The sequence below is a fragment of the Jaculus jaculus genome, chromosome 8, assembly GCF_020740685.1.
Source record: "Jaculus jaculus isolate mJacJac1 chromosome 8, mJacJac1.mat.Y.cur, whole genome shotgun sequence".
NCBI classification, from domain to species: domain Eukaryota; kingdom Metazoa; phylum Chordata; class Mammalia; order Rodentia; family Dipodidae; genus Jaculus; species Jaculus jaculus.
Genome location: NC_059109.1, coordinates 127364071 through 127388012, shown reverse-complemented (window position 1 = coordinate 127388012; position 23942 = coordinate 127364071). Strand labels below are relative to the sequence as shown.

General features: G+C 43.6%; 1 protein-coding gene across 2 annotated transcripts in view; it reads right to left on the bottom strand.

The window, feature by feature from the left end:
• The window catches only part of Ncoa3 (nuclear receptor coactivator 3), a 96128-nt gene that overhangs the window by 14546 nt on the left and 57640 nt on the right, over positions 1–23942 (bottom strand). For both annotated transcript variants that reach the window (XM_045155905.1, XM_045155906.1), the window contains exons 3-14: positions 14882–14985; positions 13404–13576; positions 12630–12730; positions 11655–11829; positions 9872–10057; positions 9420–9521; positions 7939–8079; positions 7607–7754; positions 4839–5215; positions 3817–4688; positions 2207–2345; positions 572–766 (exon numbers count right to left, since the gene is read on the bottom strand). In XM_045155905.1, coding sequence (XP_045011840.1) covers positions 572–766; positions 2207–2345; positions 3817–4688; positions 4839–5215; positions 7607–7754; positions 7939–8079; positions 9420–9521; positions 9872–10057; positions 11655–11829; positions 12630–12730; positions 13404–13576; positions 14882–14967 — 2695 coding nt within the window. In that variant the 5' untranslated portion in view covers positions 14968–14985. The remainder of the gene's footprint in view (positions 1–571; positions 767–2206; positions 2346–3816; positions 4689–4838; positions 5216–7606; positions 7755–7938; positions 8080–9419; positions 9522–9871; positions 10058–11654; positions 11830–12629; positions 12731–13403; positions 13577–14881; positions 14986–23942) is intronic.

Below are 23942 nucleotides of genomic sequence, written 5' to 3'. Positions count from 1 at the left end.
CTACCACTCCTGGCTTAATAATACTTTTTAAAAAACATTTCTTAATCTCAATTATTTAAATGGTTTTGGGTATTTTAATTGTGCTTTTCCCAGGGGGAAAAAGGTTAATCAAAAATACTAAGGAGAGGGCTGGAGGGATGGTTTAGTGGGTAAGGCATTTGCCTGCAAAGCCAAAGGACTCAGGTTCAATTCCCCAGGACCCACGTTAGCCAGATGCACAAGAGGATGCTTAAGTCTAGAGTTCACTTCCAGTGGTTAGAGGCCCTCGTGTGCCCATTATCTCTCTCTCTTTCTGTCAAATAAATAAATAAATAATGAATTTTTTTTTTTAAGTACTAAGCAGAGGGCTGGAGAGATGGCTTAGTGGTTCAGGTGTTTCCCTGCAAAGCCAAAGGACCTTGGCTCAATTCCCCAGGACCCACATAAACCAGATGCACGAGGGGCACATGAGTCTGGAGTTCATTTGCAGTGGCTACAGGCTCTAGTGTGCCTATTCTCTCTCTATCTCTCTCTGCTTGCAAATTAAAAAAAAAAAAAAAAAAAAGTTTAAAACTAAGTAGAAATAACCTACCCATATTTGAGCCGTAATTTTCCTGGCTATCCATCATCCTTGGATTCCCACCCAACATGGGTTGCTTTGGTAACGTGGGGAAAGCACTGATGCTCTTCACTGGAGGACTTGAGCCCACAGAAACCGGGCTGTCCAGGGACACTGCCCGGTTGTAAGGCGGGCGAGTGGACGGCACAGACTGTGGACTTCTTAACCCTGCGGAGACAGAAGCACAGCGTCCTCCTTGGTGAGCCGATACTTAATCAAGCGCAAGACAAATACCACCACTTCCCACAAAAATGTCTTTCTCACAAAAACAAACACCTTCTTCCTCCACAAAATAAACACTGCGCCAAGGGGAGGGGTGCATGCCAAGGGGAGGGTGCATTCCGAATAAAGAGGAAGAGACTCTGTCAGCGCTGGCTGAAAGGCAGGTGCCCTGCTGCAGCCTAACAGGGCCCCTTACTGCTCCAAGTCATAGCGACAGCTCATGCGAGGCCCTGGACGCACGGCCCCGGCGCCCGAAGAAAGGGGCGAGGGAGAGAACAGAGGAGAGACAGTTCACCAATGTTTCAAACTCCTGGCAGTTCTTTCACATGTACATAAAGCATATTCTGTTTGTAATTTCATAGTAAATAAAGTAAGTTTGGCCTGCCTTTTGATGAAGGAACAATGAACTATACATTTTTTCCCTTTTTCTTTGTCCAAACTAATTCAACTCATCTGCTTCTCCAGATTGGAACTACAATTCTAAAGTAAATTATTCTTTTTCGCTGACACACACAGTATCTTGGGGAGGGGGCACTGATGAATGTGTAAACCTGTTGCAATAGCAAAGAACTTAGAGAAAAGGCAGAAATGAACAGTGAAGGAAACACTCATCAAACCAGATTCCTTAAGGTGTGTGATCAACAGTTGGCCTGGTTTTTGAGGTGGGGGTCTCAAGCCAAGACTACCCTAGAACTCACTCTGCAGCCCAGGCTGCCTCGAACTCACAGCGTTCTCCTACTTTAGTCTCTGAGTTCTGGGGTTAAAGGTGTGAGTCAGCAAGTCCAACTAGTTCGGGTTTTATCTAAGTCATTAGGCTCCAGTGAGTGCCGTGGTTCTTGGCCCATTAGTGAGAAAGAGGAATTTTTTAAAGAATTGGGTGGGAGCTGGGCGTGATGGTGCACGCCTTTAATCCCAGCACTGGGGAGGCAGAGGTAGGAGGATCGCCTTGAGTTCGAAGCCACTCTGAAACTACATAGTAAATTCCAGGTCAGCCTGAGCCAGAGTGAGACCCTACCTCGAAAAACCAAAAAAAAAATAAAGAAAGAAAGAAAAAGAATTGGGTGGGGATGGGAGGAGATGGGGGGGGGGTCAGAAAAATACCTCAATAAACACCCTATCAATTAGTAAAAGAAACTGAGAGGCTCAATGTGTTCTAGTGTTATGAATGCTCCTTACATCCGGGTCTTCCTGTAGGAGCACATACAACTGGGCCAGACAGATTTTTAAAAGCCAGAAAGAAGCAAGCGAGACTCACACACCGGTGATCTCCACACAGGTCAGAGGATGGCGAGTTACAAGTCAGCCTGGGCCCCTCAGATTTCTATCTGAGTACCTTCTTCCCATGCCTGCCACCCCCCAAGAAGAAAAACCCTACTTTCTTCTTACCTAGAGAGTTATTAGTTCCTGGAAACGTCTGTTGCTTGGGTCCTGAGTGACTGCCATTTGTAGATACAGTGTTGTTGTAAAAGTCAGAACTAGTCAGATCGCCCAGAATAGCATCTAGATTATCCAAATCTCCAGACCCCTGAAATAAAATCTTTAAATTACCCTGCATATAATACTCAGCTACAAAATATATTCACCAGGAGAGACAATATAAAAAAGGAACAGATAAAATACAGCAGTTACCTAAAATAATAATTTCCAATCCAAAGGCTATTTCCTTTTGTATGACCCAATGGCTCAACTTCCTCCTGAAAAGTTCAGTTTAAACCACTGGGATAAACCAACCACTGGGCTCAATGCTTTCAAATGAGACATACTTTTTTTGTTTTTACTCTGCTCGTTCCAACATAAATCCATGAAAGCAATTCTAATTGGCCACTAAAGAGTTACTTTTAGTTGCATTTAGAAAATATATTCCTAGCTGGAGAGATGGCTCAGCAGCTAAGGTGTTTGCCCGTGATAGCCAACAATCTGAGTTCGATTCCCTAGTACCCATGTAAAGCCAGATGCATACAGTGGAACATGCATCTGAAGTTTGCTTGCAGCAGCTGGCAATCCTGGTATTCTATCTTAATTAATGTCTCTCTTCTCTCGGTTTCTCTCTGCTTGAAAATATATTCCTCAGCCTAGATATCCCTCAACAGATGAGTGGATAATGAAGATGTGGAACATTTATACAATGGAGTTCTACTCAGCGGTAAAGAAAAATGAAGTTATGAAATTTGCAGAAAAATGGATGGACCTGGAAAGTATTATACTAAGTGAGGTAATCCAGGCCCAGAAAGCCAAGAGCCACATGTTCTCTCTCATATGTGGATCCTAGCTACAGATGACTGGGCTTCTGCGTGAGAATGAAAATACTTAGTAGCAGAGGCCAGTAAGTTAAAAAGGAGACATAAAGGGTAGAGAAAGGAAGGGAGGAGGATACTTAATAGGTTGATATTGTAATTACAATGATTGTAATGGGGAGGTAATATGATGGAGAATGGAATTTCAAATGGGAAAGTGTGGGGGTGGAGAGGGAGGGAATTACCATGGGATATATTTTATAATCATGGAAAATGTTAATAAAATTAAAAAAAAATAAAAATAAAAATAAAAAAAAGAAAATATATTCCTAAAATGCCCCAAAACACTTTACTGACACCAAAAAAATAATTACAAAAAAAAAAATGAAGGCTCAAGATTAACTACCCTTAAATAAACCATAAACGAAAAGGGGGCTGAGGAGATGGCTAAATGACCCAAGTGCCTAGCCTATGGTAACAAGGGTCTGTATAGGAACCACAGTGCCCAACTAAAGTGCTGGGCACGGCAGCACCAGAGGAGGCAGAGACAGGCAAGAGCCTGGGGCTACCTGGTGGGCTCCAGGCCAGTGAGACCCTGAAAACGGTGGGAGGCCTTCTTGAGGACAGCACTAGAAAGCCGTCTTCTGGCCTCCACACACGTGCACACAGATGCACGCGCACACACACGGATTTATATGGAACACATCAGCTTATTCGCAAGTAAGGAAACATAATGACTGGGCTGGAGTACACAGAAAATACCTCCTCGCTTGCTTCTGTCTTTATCTTGGAGTCTTTCTCTTGACTCGAGCTAGGATTGGTGGAGCCGCCGCCGCCGCACTGGCTCATCTTAGTTTCCACTCCCTCCACCTGGGGCGGGAGGTCTTTGGAGAGGGTGTCTCCCGGGTCATCCCTGTCCAGCAGGTACCTAAGAAGCGCGTTGTTCTCCTTCTTCTTAGGACTCAGCTGCTCCTGCCGGACTCCTCCTTCTGCACAAGGCGTGCTGCTGGTGTCCTTGCCCGTGGCCTCGGCTGTAATCTTGGCTACCTCCGCTGGCGAGTTCCCGTTCTGCAGCAACTTGTGCAAAATCCGATGTTTCTCTTGCAACAGAGACCCGTGCACGTTGGATGTGGAAGACACGCCTCCCAATGTGGGGGGCGACACTCCAGAGGGGCTGGTGACACTGAGCGAAGAGTCTTTACAGCTTGGGTCCAGGGGGGAGTTGGCCAGGGAGGAGCGGCCTCGGTCATCAGAGGAGCAGGTGAGCAGCTGCAGTAGCTTCTTATGGCCTTTGCTTTCCAAAGGACCCCTCGGGTTCTCCGGGCCCGCGCTGCTGCTCTCCTTATTCTCTTTGTCACTGAGGTGATCTCTGCTATTTGACTGACACGTGGAGCTCTCCACTGGGCTCGGGTCACAGTACAAGCCTAAGGGGCTCTTGGAATCCTGGCTGCTCCCTTTACTTGGTTGACTTATATTCATATTGGGAGAGTTATCCAATTTGGGCCCTGGTGAGGACAGAGTAGATAGGAGAGAAGTCCCTACGCCCTCACTGATGGCTTGCAAGGCGCTGAGGGAGCTGCTGGAAAAGCTGTGGCTCCCAGTATTGCCAGAGGATCCCATGGGAGAGTGCACACCTGGATTTGGAGAAAAAAAAAAATAAAGAGAATCAGACCGTCACAAGCTGCTTGAAAAAACAAAGTTAAAGTTGCTATGATAAAATCAAGTTGGTAAGGACTGCAGTGGTACGGAAAGAAAAAAGAAAAGGAAATACTTAGGCTCAGTACCTGCTACAGGGGAAAACTGATGAGAGGCCATCTTTGGGCTCCCACGGTTACGAGGTGAAATCATGACATTCTGCTGGCCGGAGCCAAGACCAGGACTGCCATGTGGGGGGCTACTCATGCTGAGCCCATAGTTGCTGCTCTGGTAGGAAGAGGGCGACTGCAGGCCTGGCCCAGGCGTCAGTGAGGCCATGTTACTGGAAGCCCCATACCGAGCTCCGCTCATCTGTCCTGTGCCGCTGGGGTCTGCCAAGCCGTAGGCCCTGCTGCTCAGCATCTGTAAGCTTTGGTTTGGAGACATGCTCATGCCACAGCCTGCTGCGGGAGGTCGAACACCTTGTCCCATAGGACTGGGGTTTGGTCTATACCCATTCTGCTCTCTGAAAGAGAGAGGGAGACAGAACCAAATTTTACTTGGAAGGAGGGAGGGAGGGAGGGAGGGAGGGAGGGAGGGAGGGAGGGAGGGAGGGGGGGGGGAGGGAGGGGGGGAGGGAGGGAGGGAGGGAGGGAGGGAGGGAAGGACGGAAGGAAGGAAGGAAGGAAGGAAGGAAGGAAGGAAGGAAGGAAGGAAGGAAGGAAGGAAGGAAGGAAGGAAGGAAGGTTGGTTGCAGATACGTATAAAGGGGAGTTGGGAGGGAGGCACCATAAATATAACTTCTTTCAAGTGCCATTCCAAATCCATAACAAATCCAATTTGGGTACTGATCAACAAATGAACCTAGTAACATATCTTCCCTTTTTGCATGATACGAGGAGGTAAACCTAGGGCTTTGCACTTGACTAAGTAAACCTCCTACCACTGGTTTAGACCCCCAGACCTCTTTTAGTTCTTAACAGGTTCTAAATGACACAGGCCATCTGAATTCATTCTGTATCCCAGACAGACCATGAACTTAGAATTCTCTTGCATCAGCCTCATGAGTAGCTAGAATTACAGGCCTGCATTCTGGACCTGGCTTTCTGTTTGTTTTCTGGGCAGAGTCTCATTAAGCCCAGGCTGGTCTTGAACTTCTAACCCTTCTGCCTCCACTTCTCTGAGATTGAAGGCATGTGCCACCACGTCTCACTTCTGTGTGCTATAGTTCAACCGAACGAGGCATTCCAGGCAAGCGCTTTACCAAATAAAGGACATCACTAGCCCCTACCGTTTTTGTTTTGTTTTGTTTTAATATTGCCAGTGACAAGTTCTTTTCGTGTTTTTTACAAACTTTTATTTGAAAGAGGGGGAGAGAGGCAGATAAGAGAATGACAAAGGGCATGCCAGGCCTTTAGCCACTGCAAAGGAACTCCAGACACATGAATATTTATGCAACGGGCTTACGTGGGTACTGGAAAATAGAACCTGGATCCTTAGGCTTTACAGGCAAGCACCTTAACTGCTAAGCCATCTCTCTAGAGCCCTAACATTTTTAAATAAGCCAGAGACTGTAAGTGAGTTAACACCACCACTGCACTGTGTGGGTCCAACAGCCACGTTGTCTGGAATCTTAATATATGTCATCCTAGAGCTGCCACACAGCACGGGCTGAACTGCTAAGTACGTGTGAATTACATCAGTGAGTGACCACCTTAATTCATGTGTTATTCATCTGTCATCAATATACTACATTTCCCTTTTTAATTTTAAAATCAGTCCCCAAAACAATATAAACACATCATTAGAAATGAAAAGATGGACCTGGGCATGGTGGTGCATGCCTTTAATCCCAGCACTCGGGAGGCAGTGGTAGGAGGAACACTGTGAGTTCAAGGCCACCCTGAGACTATGTAGTGAATTCCATGTCCGCCTGGACTACACTGAAACCCTACCTCAGGGAAAAAAAGAAAGAAATGAAAAGATGGGGGCTGGAGAGATTGTTTAGTGGTTAAGGTGCTTGCCGACCAAGCCTAAAGACTCAGGTTTCATTTCCCCCAGCACCCATGTAAGCCAGATGCACAAGGTGGTACATGCACATGAAATTCATTTGCACTGGTACATCCATTCTCTCTTCCTTTCCCTCTCCCCCCTCCAATAAATAAATTAATTAATTAAATACTTTTTAAATGAAAAACAAAAAGAAATGAAATAAAAGAGTCCGAATCCCAGCACCCTCATAAAGCCAGACACAGTTGCACTGGTTCTTGTAACCCCAGCAGGCTGTCTACAGCAAGACGGGAGGCAGAGACAGAAGCTCACAAGCCAGCTAGCCTAGCAGTGAACGAGAGACTTCACCACTGAGGGACTGTCCTGTCTTCCACATGCACACCATGGCACATGACCACACACATGAACGAATACATACATACACACATGAAATGGAAAATAATAGCTACAACCAGAATTTATATACTCTTTTACATACTAACCTTCCCATTCCCATGCCTTCCCAGGAAACAAGTATTTAGTGGGAAATACTTTTATATAAAAATATAGCATAAAGAGCCAGGCGTGGTGGCGCATGCCTTTAATCCCAGCACTCGGGAGGCAGAGGTAGGAGAATCACCGTGAGTTCAAGGTCACCCTGAGATTACATAGTGAATTCCAGGTCAGCCTGGACTAGAGTGAGACCCTATCTCGAAAAAACAAAAAAAAAAAAAAAAAAAAAAAAAAACAAAAAAAAAAACCTAGCATAAAGAAAACAATGTAAGAATCTAAATTCACTTCAGCAGATGCAAAGATGCAACACTTTCCTGCGTTCTATCCTTGTTAAAATGTCTCCCTTTTCCCATTAGTGAGAAGGCGTTTAGAACACGGACAGGCTCAGTGTGAATACACACTCATGTGTCGTTACCTCTGAAGAAAGTGGGTGGAGACAAAGCCATGGCGATCATTTGTGACGGGGTTGCGGAAGAGCCTACTCTTTGTTTGCGCAGTCACAAGAGTTCCATCAGCCAAGGAGAAGCGATACACTGGGGTTTCTGCATGGCCATGAATATAAGCTATGGGAAAAACACACCAGTGCAATCAACAAGACAAATACATACGAGAACAGGAAGGAACTGTTCCTCAAGTATGTTTTTGAAATCCATCAAAGACTGGACTATGAAGTAAGCTCAAGTAATTTTCCTATAAGGTAACAACAATATAATGGCTTTCGAGCATAGTTAATACAAGTGTCTTTACCTTCTTGATAGTGACGTTTCTGAGACCATGACTGCCCATCATTAAGACTAAAAAATCTCTGGATACATCTTCGGATTATATCTTCAAAGCCAGGTCGCATGGACGATCTCAGTGAATTTGTATCTATGTTGACGACTTTTCCTAGTGAGCATAAAAGAAAGGTCTAAGTATTTCCCACCAGGATGTACCGCTGCTTACACCCAACTTAGCACTGGAGAAGGAAAGGCAAGACCTTCAATCTGCCTTCTCTGACAGAAGCTCCTTATTCATCATGTTACCTATAAGCACACAAGCAGGCAGGACGCTCTTTCCCACAGGTCCATGTTGCATCACAGGGCAAAATAATCATTGTCTCCATTTAGTTCCTGACACAGAGCTTCTAAAGCTCTTGGACTATCCGTTAGTGACTCAAAGGATGCTCTCTGAGCACCCGAGTGTTCTAATGAGGTGATCAGGGTGGACTACTAGACAACCATGGGTAGGGCTGGACACCAGTGGCCTAAGGGCTCTAACTAGACCCATCCACTGGGGCCATGAGGTGGGTTGGGGACTCCTAAGAATTCTTGAACAGAGGAGCTGGTGAGTACATCGAGGTACTAAGAATGGTACAGACGCTGGCCAGGGATCCGATTTGTGATTTCAGTGCGATTCTTGCTGACCTGCAAAATGCTGTTGCACTTAGAAACTTCACACTAGCTGAGGATGTGGCTCAGTGGGAAGAGTGACTGAGAAGTGGGCATGACATCTAGAATTCAACAACCGTCACAGTGAGTGCGCTGGGCACATCGGTAACCCTAGCACTCGGGAGGTGGCAACAGGAGAGTCAGGAGTTCAAGGGCATCCTCAATCATACATGGAGTTGCCAGCCAGGCTGGGGCTACATCAGATGAAAGGAAGGAAGGAAAAGAAAGGCAAGTTGAGGGGAGGGGGGCAGAAGGGAAAAGAAATGAAAAAGGGAAGAAGGGAGGGGAAAGGAACAGAAGGAGAGAAAAAGGGAGGAAAAAAGACGGGGAGGGGAAGAGCAGAAGGAAAGGGAAAGGAAAATAAATTTAAAACTAATTACTGAAAACATCCATTCCAAAGCTGTGTAACCAACTTCTATGGTATGGAATAGTACCACCATGCCCAGCTCGAAGCTCATGATGACATCAAGAATTACTCTCAAAAATTCTAATTTTAATTCTCAAAATGTGTTCCTTAATAATATATGGGTTTGAAGTTATAGAAAAGAAACAATAATTCTTATATAAAATACTATTTGGAGATACACCCAGGTCGCTCTACATTAATATTATTTGCTTACTTGCAGAATTTTCAATATAAAATATACCAAAGTGCCTGGGGTTTTTGTGAAATCTTTTCAGAGTTGAGTAATAGATGTGGGCTCTTTAGTATACATAAAGAATCCATCACAGAGGGTAGAAAACTCAAAATCTTAATGACTTCTAAGGAGAAGATGTGCGCGCACACCCAGGTTTTACCTGAAAGGTCGTGTCTAGTAATAAAGCTCTCGTGATTTGATGGAAACGCTCTTTCTCCCGTAGTAACGCGGCGGGCCACACAGATCATGCAGGATTGCAAGTCTACGTATATAAAAAGAAAACCTGGGCTGTGAGGGATGGCTTAGTGTTTAAGGTGTTTGCCTGTAAAGTCAAAGGACCCAGGTTCGATTCCCTAGGATCCACGTTAGCCAGATGCACAAGGGGCACATGCGTCTGGATTTTGTCTGCAGTGGCTGGAAGCCCTGGCGCTCCCATTCTCTGTCAAATAAATGAATAAATAAAAATGAGAGAGAGAGAGAGAGAGAGAACCTTAGCCAGAAATTCGTTTACTTTTGAAGACGACTATTCAATAGGCAAGCAAGGACATGACCTTGGTAAAAAGAGTCACAAGGGGTATTCCGGAGGGTGCGTCTCTCTGCCATGACTCTTACCTTCTCCCTCTTCCATCATAGCTCGTGGCTGAGACAGGGCAAAGCACTGCATGGTTTCGTATCTCTGGCGCATTTCAGGACTGGCATTCATGTCTTCCAAAATATCATGAGTTGATTTCATCAACATACGGCAATTGAATGTATGGCTTTTTTGTCTCTGGGTCTCAGTCCAGGAAACTCCATTAACTTTGGAAAACAAATTGAAGTGACTGATTAGCTGGGACAGGCTAAGCTGGATACAGTGGTACAGAGAGCTGCCCCGGCTCCTCAGAAGACAGGAGGGCTGCTTAACCCACGAAATGGAAACCAGCCTGAGCACAGTGAGAACCTGTATCAACCACCACCAAAGAAAAAGGAAACAATTCAAGCTACAGTTTCTCATCGGTTTTCTGTTGTGACAGCAACGTTAACATACCAGAAAAATGATACATAAAACTGAGTAATTTCAACCTTATTGGGAATCTTATTGAACATTTGGACCTAATGAAATGTATGCCAAATTATGAGGCTACATTCGAAAATGTTGCTGGTAATCGCTTATCTTTTGTTTTGTTTTTGTTTTGAGGTAGGGTTTCGCTCTAGGCCAGGCTGACCTTGAATTCACTAGGTAGTCTCAGGGTAGCCTCAAACTCACACCAACCCTCTAACCTCTGCCTCTCAAGTACTGGTATTAAAGGTGTGTGCCACCAAGCCCAGTTTCTTTTACTTTCTTTCTGTTTTTTTTCTTTTTATTTATTTACTTGAGTGAGAAAGACAGAGTAACAAATGAATGAATTTATGAACATGACAGGGCCTCTTGCTGCTGTAAGCGAACTCTAAACACATGTACCGCTTGTGTCCTGGCTTTCCATGAGTACTAGGAAATCAAGTCTAGGCTTTGCAAGTAAGCAACTTTAGCCCCAGTCCCCGATCCCTTACCTTTCTCTAAGCAAATTTTAGCTTCTGGCTTCTTAAAAAGAATGTTCAATTTTTTAAGAAATAATCAAAGAACCTATATAACCTGTGACTTCTTGTAACAACCCTCCCCTTGTTTAACAGTGTGTGATTTTTTGGTTTAACTCCCAATCCTGTTTTTACTATAAACATCATGTGGTTATTTCCAATAAAAGCTGACACTCCGAATGGTTCAGGGCTGCATCTTGAGATCCTGAACTCTTGGGATGCAGAGCTGGTGCACCAGCTTTCTTCTTGTTCTCTTTTTTTTAACCCAATAAAACTTTGTCTCACAAAAAAAGAAAAAATAATAATAACCAAAGAGAAAATTCAAGCATATTTCTGAAGTATGCACTAACAGCCTACCTGTAACCAAGCATGGTAGGAAGCAAGTGCCTATGACACCAGGGCTTGGGAGGCAATGACAGGAAATCCACGAGTTCAAGGTTAGCCTGGATGACATAGTAAGACTCTGTCTTTCTATCAAGCAAATTGAAATAAACAAAACAGTGTTGAGGGAAAATGGCTCAGTGGTTAAAGGGACTTGCAAGCATAGCCTGCTGCTCTGGATTAGATTCCCAGGACCCACGTAAAGCCAGATGCACAAAGTGGCACATGTGTGTGGAGCTTCTTTGTAATGGCAAGAGGTCCAGGCATATCCGTATTCACTCTCTGTCTTTCAAATTAGTTGGGTGTGATGGAACCCCAGCACTTGGGAGGCTGAGGTAGGAAGAGCACCATGTAAGTTCAAGGCCAATGTGGTCTACAGAGCTAGTTTAAGGTCAGCCTGGGTGGGCTAGAGACCCTATTGCAAAGCAAAATAGAAAAGGGGGGGGGGAAAAGAACCTACCTGTAGATTTTGGCAAATTTTTAAGAAAATCTTTTCGGTCTTCTTCATGTAAGATACTGTAAACACTTGTGTTAACCAAGTCCTCCTGCTTATATTGTAGATATTGTGTGACATTTTCTGACACAAATACAATGTTTCCATCTCGATTCACCACAAACAGGAAACCATCCAATGCCTTAAATGAAATATAAGCTGTTATACAAATTCTATCCCTTGAAATATATATTTTCAAGCTCTTACTCTCAAGGACCTGTGAAGAATCATAAAAGGTGACTCTAATCCAGTATGACTGGTACCCTTATAAAGAGATTCAGGAGATAACAGGGATGTACACACAGAGAGAAAAGGCCATATGACAACACAGTAAAAAGCAAACATTACCTCTGTTCTTTTGTTTTGTTTTCTTTACTATTTTTTTTTGTTTGTTTTTGTTTCTTTGTTTTTCAAGGTAGGGTCTCACTCTAGCTCAGACTGACCTGGAATTCACTATGGAGTCTCAGGGTGGCCTCAAACTCTCAGCGATCCTCCTACCTCTGCCTCCCGGTGCTGGAATTAAAGGTGTGAGCCTTGTTCTTTTCTGAGGTGGGGTCTTGCTCGGCACAGACTGAGCAGCACTTACTCCACAGCCCCAGGAGGCCTCCGACTCACTCCTGCCTTAGCCGGCCCTGCATGTAGCCACGCCCAGCTTCCCACTTGTGTGTACACTTCTGTCTGTGCACTTTGTACACACGTGGTTTGCAACTGTAGTTTTTACTGGAGGGGCACACCTTAATGATCCACTATAAGCAAAGTAATTTACCACTGTGATTACAACACTAAGTTCTGCTTAATGGAGGTGGTGGGGGGTCCTTTTTCTGTCATTGCCAAGCATATGTACATGTGATACTTATTCAAATATAAAAATATTCACATATGGGTAATTTATTAATGCAATCAAAACACAACACGCTCTAGAGAGCCAGGCTCTCCACATACCTGGAGTAACAGTGGCCCTAAGGAGTCTTTATCGATGACGCCCTGTCCCGTAGAAGACACGTCTGCTTTCTGCACGTCATCATCACTGGAGATGGCTTTTCCTGAAGACAGAAGGTCACGTCATGAATCACATATTTCAGGGGTACAATACATACACCTGCAAACAGTCCCCAAAAACAGCTCAAAGATGCATACACACAGGGCAACATGTGTGAGCGTGCGCACAGCCCTACATTTAAGTTTAAAGTCTGGGCTGGACAGGTGGCTTAGCAGCTAAGGCGTCTGCCTGCAAAGCAAGGGACCCAGTTTCAGTTCTCCAGGGCGCACGTAAGACAGATGCACAAGGTGGCTCATGCAACTGGAGTTTGTTTGCAGTGGCTGGAGGCCCTGATATACCCACTCATTCTCTCTCTCTCCTATCTGCCTCTCTGTCGCAAATAAATAAATAACTTCAGTGTCACCCAGGAAGGCAAAAGAAACTTCCCTTTCCATATAACATGTGCTCAGTACTTAGCCCCTTGGCTTCCTTTACAACATCATCTATGAGGCGAGCAGTACTCTTCTCCAATTCTGCTCACTGTTCCTAAAAAGCATAGCTGGCAAACCCCCAAGGCTTCGGGATGTCGTTCAAAACAGCCCGTGCTTAGCATGAGAGAGGCCCTGGGTTCACTGCCCAGCACCTAACAGAAAAGGCTCGGGGAGAAGCAGGAGATACGTAAACACACTAAGAGCTTCCCTCTGAAAGGTTTGGGAGTTTTTCTTACTTTGTATTACCTTGTTCTTTTATTTGGCGTATTTGTCTCACTGTTTCCTTTAAAATCGCACATTTATCTGGCTTGACGTTGAAATTGTCAATATCACTGAGATTTGCCGATATTAGCTCAGCCAACTCTTCAATGTACTTGCTCTCCTGCTCTCGTCTCCACTTTTCACCACTACAGGCAAGACTAAACAGGGAAAAAGGCCAAGATACACGTCTCACCGAAAGTCTGAGCAAAACCTGCCCCCATGCGACCCCGTTAGTCTCACGTGAAAGCGAACTAAACACACTCAACAGAACCTAGCCGAACGCGTGTGGCAGGAACGGCGCACCACAGAATTCATGAAGGCCAAGATTAAGTCCACCTTCTATTAGCCAAGTGGTCTTGGGAAGAGTTAACCTTGGGTCCCTTGTATAAAAAACAGGAGCCGGGGCGTGGTGGCACATGCCTTGAATCCCAGCACTCGGGAGGCAGAGGTAGGAGGAACGCCGTGAGTTTGAGGCCACCCCGAGACAACACAGTGAAATCCAGGTCAGCCTGGGATGGAGTGAGCTACCTCAAAAAAACAGGAGGAATACTCTTCACCTTATAGAAGTAACTATAGAGTCATAAGAAAATGGGAACTTTTTAGAATGAAGCTTCCTAAGTTGTAGGGTTTTATTTTTCCACTACTGATGAAAACTGACAGTATTAAAACCTAATGGAGGGCTGGAGAAATGGCTTAGCAGTTAAGGCGTTTGCCTGCAAAGCCAAAGGACCCCAGTTCAATTCCCCAGGACCCACGTAAGCCAGATGCACAAGGGGGCACATGAGTCTGGAGATCGTTTGCAGTGGCTGGAGGCCCTGGTGCACCCATTCATATTCTCTCTATCAAATAAACAAATAAATTAAATATTTTTTAAAAACCTAGTGGAGCACTAGACAGATCACAGTATTTTTCTATTTTGAAACTTCTAAGTTCACTCAGGAAGCGATGAAACTCACAAATGCTAAAATATGAGTTCATATTCTTAAAGGATATCAAAGATCCTTATTTGAAATAACATGTCACTTGGTCCTAATGCCTAGACTTTCTGCTCAGACATCAAGTTGGCACCATGTTCCTCTTATCTGAGTCAGCAAAAACAGGGCTGGCTACAACATGAGATGAACATCTTGGTCACATGTCTACACTAAAAGCCTAAGTCATAAAGTATCAATGACAAGAGCTGAATGCTATCCTTCAGCTGGGCGTGGTAGCACACGCCTTTAATCCCAGCAATGGGGAAGCAGAAGTAGGAGGATCACTGTGAGTTCAAGGCCACCCTGAGACTACATAGTAAATTCCAGATCAGCCTGGGCTACAGTGAGACCCTACCTCAAAAAAAAAAAGAAAAAAAAAAAAACAGGGAGGGAGGAAAGGTAAGAAGAAAGAAAGAGAAATCCTTCAACTTTGATAGCAAGCAGGGCAGCATGGGGAGAGGTAAAACATCATCGGTTAATGTTACCAACCCCTGGCCTGGAGTATCACATGGCAATTTGCGTTTTCGTGAATCAGTGGCCAGCGGATCCATAGAGCTCTCCCCTAGTCCACTCATCTTGAACAAGGTCAGCAACTAGGACAGAATAATAATCAAGTTAAAAGCATTATAAAATATACATGTTTCTATGAAAGCATCTGCATCCTGCAATTTGGAAGTACTTTCCAAACGTAAGTTTTATTTATAAACCAGGCGTGGTGGCGCACGCCTTTAATCCCAGCAGTTGGGAGGCAGAGGGAGGAGGACTGCCGTGAGTTTGAGGACAGCCTGAGACTAATTCCAGGTCACTCTGAGCTAGAGCAAGACCCTACCTACCTCCAAAACAAAAAAGTGCATACTGAATCTCTCACAAAGAATATGCCATCTGGCTCGGGGTAGTGGCACGAAGAAGGCTGGGCAAGAGCAAGAGCCCCGCTGGTCTGCACAAAAGTCCAGGACGGGATAGCTTGAAGAGACCATGTCTCACCCACTGCCCAACAACAACAACAAAACAGGATAAGCACTCCTCATTATGTTTGATAAGAGACTACCAATGCCTCAATATTGATAAAATACACAATTAACTTATACCCAAATAGTTATTTGCTAAGAACTCTTTAAATGACAAATGGAAATTACCCAAGCCATTTTTCTAGGTAGCATTTTATTCCATGGGGTACTTCACTATTTTTATCATCCGCTTTTCTTCTGTGAAGTCAAAATAAAACCAGATTGTACAAATCATAATGTGAGCCTCCTTTAGAGTCTCCTTAGACAGCAGATGGAAAAAGTAAACTTCTTGGGGTGATGGGGATGGCAACTGAGCCACATAGCAATAATTATTTAAATTTTGACTGATGGAAAAATAATGTGTTTGGGCTTAACTTTCAAAGATTAAGAAGATGAATATAGGGTATGTCTTCTTAAGAAAGAACAGCAGATCTTAACTCAGTCGTTTATAATTTGAGGTGTCTATTAGGTTTTCATTTACTGAGAATTTTATATGTGATAAGCGTGTTTGAACAAGGCAATCACTGTTCTAAAAATTTCCATGTCAACCAACAAAGGTCAAACGGAGAGCATTTTTTTTATTAGTTATATACACAGTGAGCATACAGTCATGTTGGTACCATCGTTAGCCTCCTCCCTGTCCTCCCGCCTCCCTGGGGAATATGGGTCGTGCATTGTGGGGTTAGCCGTAAGTTATGGGTAAGAGGCAATGTCTTTGTGCATAATGAAGGAACATGTGGCTCTAAAAATCTTTCCACCTCCTCTTCTACAGATTTCCCTGAGCCATGTTGGGTTTGTTTTAGAAAGATAATCGGTGCCTGGTCTCACTCATCTGTGGCTCCTAACCTAGATGGGCCCAAGATGCTGACATACGCAGTAAGTATCTCAAGAAGCACACAACAGGAGGGGGGGGCGGGGGGGTAGGGGACATAAAACTGGACCAAATGGCAATAGTACCATAAAATTCTACATCCTATACTTAATAGGTTGATATTGTATATATGTAAGTACAATGATTGTAATGGGGAGGTAATATGATGGAGAATGGAATTTCAAAGGGGAAAGTGTGGGGGTGGGGAGGGAGGGAGTTACCATGGGATATTTTTTTATAATCATGGAAAATGTTAATAAAAATTTAACAAATAAAGCCAAACAAACAAAAAAAAAGTTTAAAAAAAATTCTACCTCCTAAAAGAGATTGTATGGTTGAACCTTAATCAGGTCCTGAATCACAGGGCCCTGGAGAGGGTATGATGAAGACTAGCCTTAATCTTCTCCTGTTTCTGTCTTCTATATCTTGTATATTATCTTTTTCTTCCTTCTTTCCCTTGGCGCTAGCCTGTTAACTCCCACATATCATTTTTAAAAGACTTTTTAAAAATTTATTTATTAGAGACAGAGAGAGGGAGAGAGAAAGAGTGAGCGAGAGTAAGTGAGAATGGGTGCACCAGGGCTTCTAGCCACTGCAAGCAAACTCCGGACGCATGTGGGACGTGGAGAATCAAACCTAGGTCCTTAGGCTTTGCAGGCAAACGCCTTAACCACTAAGCCATCTCTGCAGCCCCTAGACAGCATTTTTAATGCTAAAATGCATCTGGCACTCCAGGTAGAGACATATATTAAGAACATAAATGTCCACTAGGTGGCACAAGACAACCAGGAAGAACAGTAAAAGTGAAAACTAAGCATTTTTGTGTTGTTTTTGTTTCTTGAGAATAAGTGTCATGTACGGCAGAAGTGGACCTTGAACTCCTTATCCTCATGCCTCTATCTTCAAAATGCAGGATTTACAGGCATATGCCACCATGCCTGGGAGTGACATGCAGCTTTAAAAACAAAAATAAGGCTGGGTGTGGCAGCCCATGCCTTTAATCCTAGCACTTGGGAGGCAGAGGTAGGAGGGCTCTTGAGACTTAAGAGAGTGAATTCCAGGTCAGCCTGGGCTAGAGGGAAATCCTACCTCAAAAAAACAAAAATCAAAATTTAAAAAAAAAAAAAAAAAAGGCTGGAGAGATGGCTTACCAGTTAAGGTGTTTACAAGCAAAGCCAAAGGACCTTGGTTTGATTCCCCAGGACCCACATAAGCCAGATGCACAAGGATGCACATGTATCTGGAGTTGATTTTCAGTGGCTGAAGGCCCTGGTGCACCCATTCTCTCTCCCTCTCTCTGCCTCTTTCTCTCTCTCTCAAAAATAATAAATAAAAAGATGATGCTGTGATCTGTTACTCCTGACAAATGGCATCAATCCAACCCCTCCCACATCATTTTTATAAACATGCTAGCTATAAACCATCAATACAAACACAATTCATCCTATAATTTTGGTAAAATGTTATGGCTGACAAGATTTACAAGATATTCTGGGGTGTTGATTAATGGTTACTTGATGAATGGTTACTGTCTAGTATTGTATACTTAAAATATAATCTCAGGAGTATTAAATTTTCAAAACTATCAATCATGACTAGCATGTTTGAGGGTCTAGTTAGAAACCCTAGTACCAAAAAGAAAAGCCAAAATAAAACGCGAGTCTCACAAAAGATAAACAAGGCCTGGCAGGACATGATAGATAACACACACTTGTTACCCTAAGCCCTTGAGAGACTGAGGCAGGAGGATCACAAGTTTAAGGCCAGCTTGGGCCATCCAGCAAGACCTCAATATACCAAGGGTGGGACATGTTGTCCAACTGGGAACGGGCAGCACCCTTGACCACCACTGGTAAGGCCCCAAGTTCCACCTAGAGCACTGCTGAGGGACATGCACGCCTCCCATCAGCAGGAGGATGGGCTTGAGGATAGCTGGGCTCAATTACAAGACCTCTACTCAAGAAAGAAAGAAAGACAGACAGAAAGACAGACAGACAGACAGAAAGACAGAAAGACAGACAGACAGACAGAAAGACAGAAAGACAGAAAGACAGACAGACAGACAGACAGACAGAAAGAAAGAAAGAAAGAAAGAAAGAAAGAAAGAAAGAAAGAAAGAAAGAAAGAAAAGAAAACATAGCCGGGCATGGTGGTGCACACCTTTAATCCCAGCTCTCAGAAGGCAGAGGTAGGAGGATCACTGAGAATTCAAGGCCTCCCTGAGACAGTGAATTCCAGGTCAGCATGAACTAGAGTGAGACCCTACCTCAAAAAAAAAAAAAAAAAAAAAGAATGCTACTGTAACAAATTCTGTCACCATAAACTATATCAATATCAACAGAAAAACAGAGAACCTAAAGCAGAAAAATCTCTATTGAAGAAATCACTAAATTAACTCATCATTCTAAACCAGTGGCCCACATGTGTTTATGTGCATGAAGAAAAACATAAATACATCTACACACAGACGCGTGCAACTCTTTCTGTTGACCTTATCAGATCAGCAGGCCGCATGGTTCACAGAACCCCGGGCATTCTCTTGGCTCAAATGTGCTCTCTCCTGGTTCTAGTGTCCCCAGCAACGCAGCTCATTCATTACCTGGAAGGTACTGGTACAAAATCCTAACTACAATCCTGGGGAGAGCATTTACCCAAACGAAAAAAGATAATTATTTAAGAAATAAACTATTTCAACTATTTCACTATTTAAGAACAGGTGTGACAGCCTGGGTTCAATTTCCCAGTACACACATAAAGCACAACGTGGTACATGCATCTGGAGTTCGTCTGCAGTAGCTACAGGCCTCAGTGCACCTAGACTCATTTTCTCTCTCCTTGCAAATAAGTAACTAACTACAATGTTTTGTTTGTTTGGTTGGTTTTCGAGGTAGGGTCTCACTCTAGCTCAGACTGACCTGGAATTCACTATGTAGTATCAGGGTGGCCTCAAACTCACAGCAATCCTCCTACCTCTGCCTACCAAGCGCTGAGATTAAAGGCGTGTGCCACCACGCCCAGCTTAAATAACTAGAAATACTTTTTAAAGAATGAGAGGGGAATACAGTTCATGACGTTCTTACATGGTCAGCTCTTAAATTACAAGTTATAGTTAAAAGCATATTCTGAGCTAGAAAGCCCATTTAAGAGAAATATGTCCTAAGAACTTCATAGTATGCTTGGTTCTAAGATTTGTCTATTCATACTGAGCTAATTCTAAATTCTGACCTCATACAATTAAAGATTATCACCTACACAGCTAAATAGAAATCAGGAATACAATATCCATTTGCTTTCCAAGTAATCTATGGTCTTGAAATCGTGCCATATATCTAATACCGAGGCACGTCAACATTATTTTGACATTTCCAATGAAGGGACATTTTCCAATATATTGTTGAGCTAGAAATTCACTTCTAATGTACTTCCACAAGTAGAACACAGTTCCTCACAGAAACTCTCTCAAGCACTTTACTCAACAGTATAGAAAAAGACTTAAGAAGGGATAATTTTTCACTAAATCAAAATCAAAGACCGGAAACAAATTCAATCTTTTAATGTGAATCTTAGTCACCGGATTCACCAATCATTTCATAATTATTTTCTGACAATGTACATTTGTGGTAGTTTGAATGTATGTCCCCTCAGCACTCAGGTGTTTTATTAAAGCTTGTCACTTAGGGGCTGGAGAGATGGCTGAGCAGTTAAGGTGCTTGCTAGTGAAGACTCAAAACTCAGATATACAAGGTGGTGCATGCGTCTGGATTTAGTTTGCAGTGGCTTGAGGCCCTGGCAGGCCCATTCTCTCTTTGTAACTTGAATTTCAGCCTCCTGGCTTGAAGAAGTGTCACTGCGGGTAGATCCTGGGGTACAGCCCTAAGATGTGTTTGGGGGCAGATCTGATTTCCAGCCCAAAGGTGTAAAAAAGCAGTCTGAGCTCTGGTGGGGTTCGTGTCTGCTGATCTTTTTAGTGTTTGCTGGGAGGCAGTGGCTTCTCTCTGCTTGGCTCTGTGACAGAGGGCCCGCCTCTTCCACACAGACGGAACTCCCCTGGATCTGCGAGCTGAAATAAATCCCCTTCCTCCCATAAACTGTGTCTGGTTTGGAGGTTCATTCCAGCAGTGTAACATCTAAGCAAGATATTCTATACAATTGCTTCTAATACAGAATAGCAATTTAGAAGGCCCCTCAATGTTATCAAATCTAACCTATTTCTTCATTGCTCACCTCAATCAGAAACATAGCCATGCGTGAAGAAATCTAAAACGAGTAAGTATCTTAAAAACCTGAGTAGACTATGTCATACAGACACCATCAGCTACACAACAGGCTGAAGCTTAGACACTCACTGAGTTTACTGATAGAAAAGGAGCATTAATGAAACAATGCTAAGCGAGGGAGGCTAAGAAGCAGGAAAGATTATAGTTGCTGGCTGGCTCAAAGAAAAGGATAAAATCAAATATAGCTTAGCTACACTGCCCAACTTCCTTTTTGTTTATTTTGGTGCTCAGATAAGAGGGGGAAAGGAGCTTAATTACACAGAGCAAACTAGCCAGATGGACAAGGATACAGGAAGTGCTTCTTGTCCAAAAGGAAAAAATATCAATAATGCCAGTGTTCAGTCTGAACAAGTTATTTTGAGGACGAAAAGAAGCATGTCGTCCTAAATTACCCAGGAAGTCTAAACTGGCAAAGGGGCCAACTAAGTATTTTCCTTTTCCTAAGTTAAGGAGGAAAAGGGATCACATTAGTGGAAATAGTGTTCAGCTTCTCATATCTACTCACAATATTCTACAAGAGATATTACTCCTGTTTACAAATAGAGAAATGCCTAAAGAACTTTCCAGTAGATCACATATACACAGGATGGAAGAGTGACAAATTACATGACTGTTTTAGCCTTCATAATCAATAAAAAGCATCAAATGTTTCTTGGGCATTTTATTACCAGCTACTACCAAATAAACCATTTGCAGCATTAAATCACACCATCTCCAGCCAAGAAAGAGAAAGTCCCTCAACTTATCGCAAGATCACTGAAAAGCGCTCACATCCATATTCAGGGACATTACGTGTTTTGGGGGTTGCCCCGCCTCCCAGTGAGGAGTTGCTTGGACTCCACGTCCTTCCTTCTGGGCCCCAACTCCAGCCATTACCCCAAGGCCTGGGTAAGTGGCACTCCAACACTGCACGTGCCCTCATTTCCACTGACGATGAACAGCCAGGGCAAAATCTAGATTCTAAAATATTCTGTCAAATATTTTTATATTTTTATTCTTGGGTTTGTTAGGATAAAATGCTGAGGCCAAGAACCTTTGGCTATCCTAGCTAAAATTTTGTTTCTCTGTCAAGCTTGTTTGCCTGACTTAAAGGTATGATTAAATATTTTAATTAGGGAGATTTGTTTTCAGTGTCTCTTGAAAAAAAAATCACAGTAACTTTTACGTTAAAAAAAAAAGGGGGGGCTGGGCTGGAGAGATGGCTTAGCAGTTAAGTGCTTGTCTGTGAAGCCTAAGGACCCCGGTTCAAGGCTTGATTCCCCAGGACCCACGTTAGCCAGATGCACAAGGGGGCGCATGCATCTGGAATTCGTCTACAGTGGCTGGAAGCCCTGGCGCGCCCATTCTCTCCCTCTCCCTCTATCTGCCCCTTTCTCTGTCGCTGTCAAATAAATAAAAATAAACCAAAAAAATTAAAAAAAAAAAAAAAAAAAAAAGGCTGGGGAGCCAGACATGGTAGAACACATCTTTAATCCCAGCACTTGGGAAGGTGTGAGTTCAAGGCCAGCCTAGACTACACTGGGGTCCAAGACAGCCTGGCTAGAGTGAAACCTGCATTAAAATACAGGTAGCCGGGCGTGGTGGCACACGCCTTTAATCCCAGCACACAGGAGGCAGCGGTAGGAGGATTGCTGTGAGTTCAAGGCCACCCTGAAACTAAATAGTGAACTCCAGGTCAGCCTGGGCCAGAGTGAGACCCACCTTGAAAAAACAAAAACAAACAAACAAAAAAACAGGTATAGGGCCAGCCATGGTGACACATACCTTTAATCCCAGCACACAGGACAGTAAAGTAGGAGAATCACCATGAGTTCAAGGCCACCCTGAAACTACAGAGTGAATTCCAGGTTAACCTGGGCTAGAGTGAGACCCTGCCTTGGGAAAAAAAAAAAAAAAAAGTGGGCTGAAGAGATGGCTTAGCAGTTAAGTGCTTGCCTGTGAAGCCTAAGGACCCCGGTTCGAGGCTCCATTCTCCAGGACCCAAGTTAGGCAGATGCACAAAGGGGCACATGCATCTGGAGTTCATTTACAGTGGCTAGAGGCCCTGGTGTGCCCATTCTCTCCTTCCCCCCACCTCTCTCTCTGTTACTCTCAATAAATAAAAATTTAAAAAAAAAAAAAAAAAAAAGCAAACTAACTAACTAGCAAATTGTCCAGAGATGGTAACAGGACTTAGATGGAATTGGTTGCTTAACTGCTGTGTTTCTGTGACAACAAGCGTCCAGTTGCAGCTACTGTGCTTTGGTGGTGTGCCCAGCACTGCACTAACTGCTCTGTCCCTCTCCCACTCCTCCCCCTCTACCTCTTTCTCTGTCAAATAAGTGAAAAAATATATTTTTTAAAGTGTGGATAGAAATAGAAAAAAAAAGGCCCCTTTAAATTGATATTTTCGGATTAAGTGCTTAGATTAGCTAGTGGTGACAGTCTACTAAATTGAGGAATTTCAATTTGGAACTTGTAATTTATATATATATATATATATATATATATATATATATATATATATATGTTTTTAGAAACTTTTATTTTTTAAAAAAATTTTTATTTATTTATTTGAGAGTGACAGAAAGAGCAGATAGAGAGAGAGAGAGAGAGAGAGAGAGAGAGAGAGAATGGGCACGCCAGGGCCTCCAGCTACTGCAAATGAACTCCAGATGCGTGCGCCCCCTTGTGCATCCGGCTAACGTGGGTCCTGGGGAATCGAGCCTCGAAATGGGGTCCTTAGGCTTCACAGGCAAGTGCTTAACCGCTACGCCATCTCTCCAGCCCGTAATTTGTATTTTTTTAATTTATTTATTTGAGAGAGATACAGAAATAGGCAGGGGGGTGAGAGAGAATAGGCACACCAGGGCCTCCAGCCACTGCAAATGAACTACAGATGTGTGTAAGGCTTTGTGCATTGGAATACATGGGTCCTGGGGAGTTAAACCTGATTTCTTTGGCTTTGCAGACAAGTGCCTTAACCACTAAGCCATCTCGCCAGCCCTGGGACTTGTATTTTGGCTGGAGTCTTTATCTATGAATGTCTCAAACTCTTCCAGGTGTTTTTTATTTTGTTTCATTTTATCTTACATTTTTTCTAATTGATTTGAGCAGCCTCAGCTTTTGCATAGTGTTTCAAGCAATTTTCAGTAAAAATTAGTTCAAATCGACAGCTATTTTAAAAATATTTTTATTGCCAGACGTAGTGGCCCACGCCTTTAATCCCAGCACTCCAAGGTAGGGTCTCACTTTAGCTCAGGCTGACCTGGAATTCAGTATGTAGTCTCAGGGTGGCCTTGAACTCCTGGCGATCCTACCTCTGCCTCCCAAGTACTGGGATTAAAGGGATTTAAGGTCAGCCTGGACTAGAATGAAACCCTACCTCAAAATAAAAGGGGGGGAGAGGGCTAGTC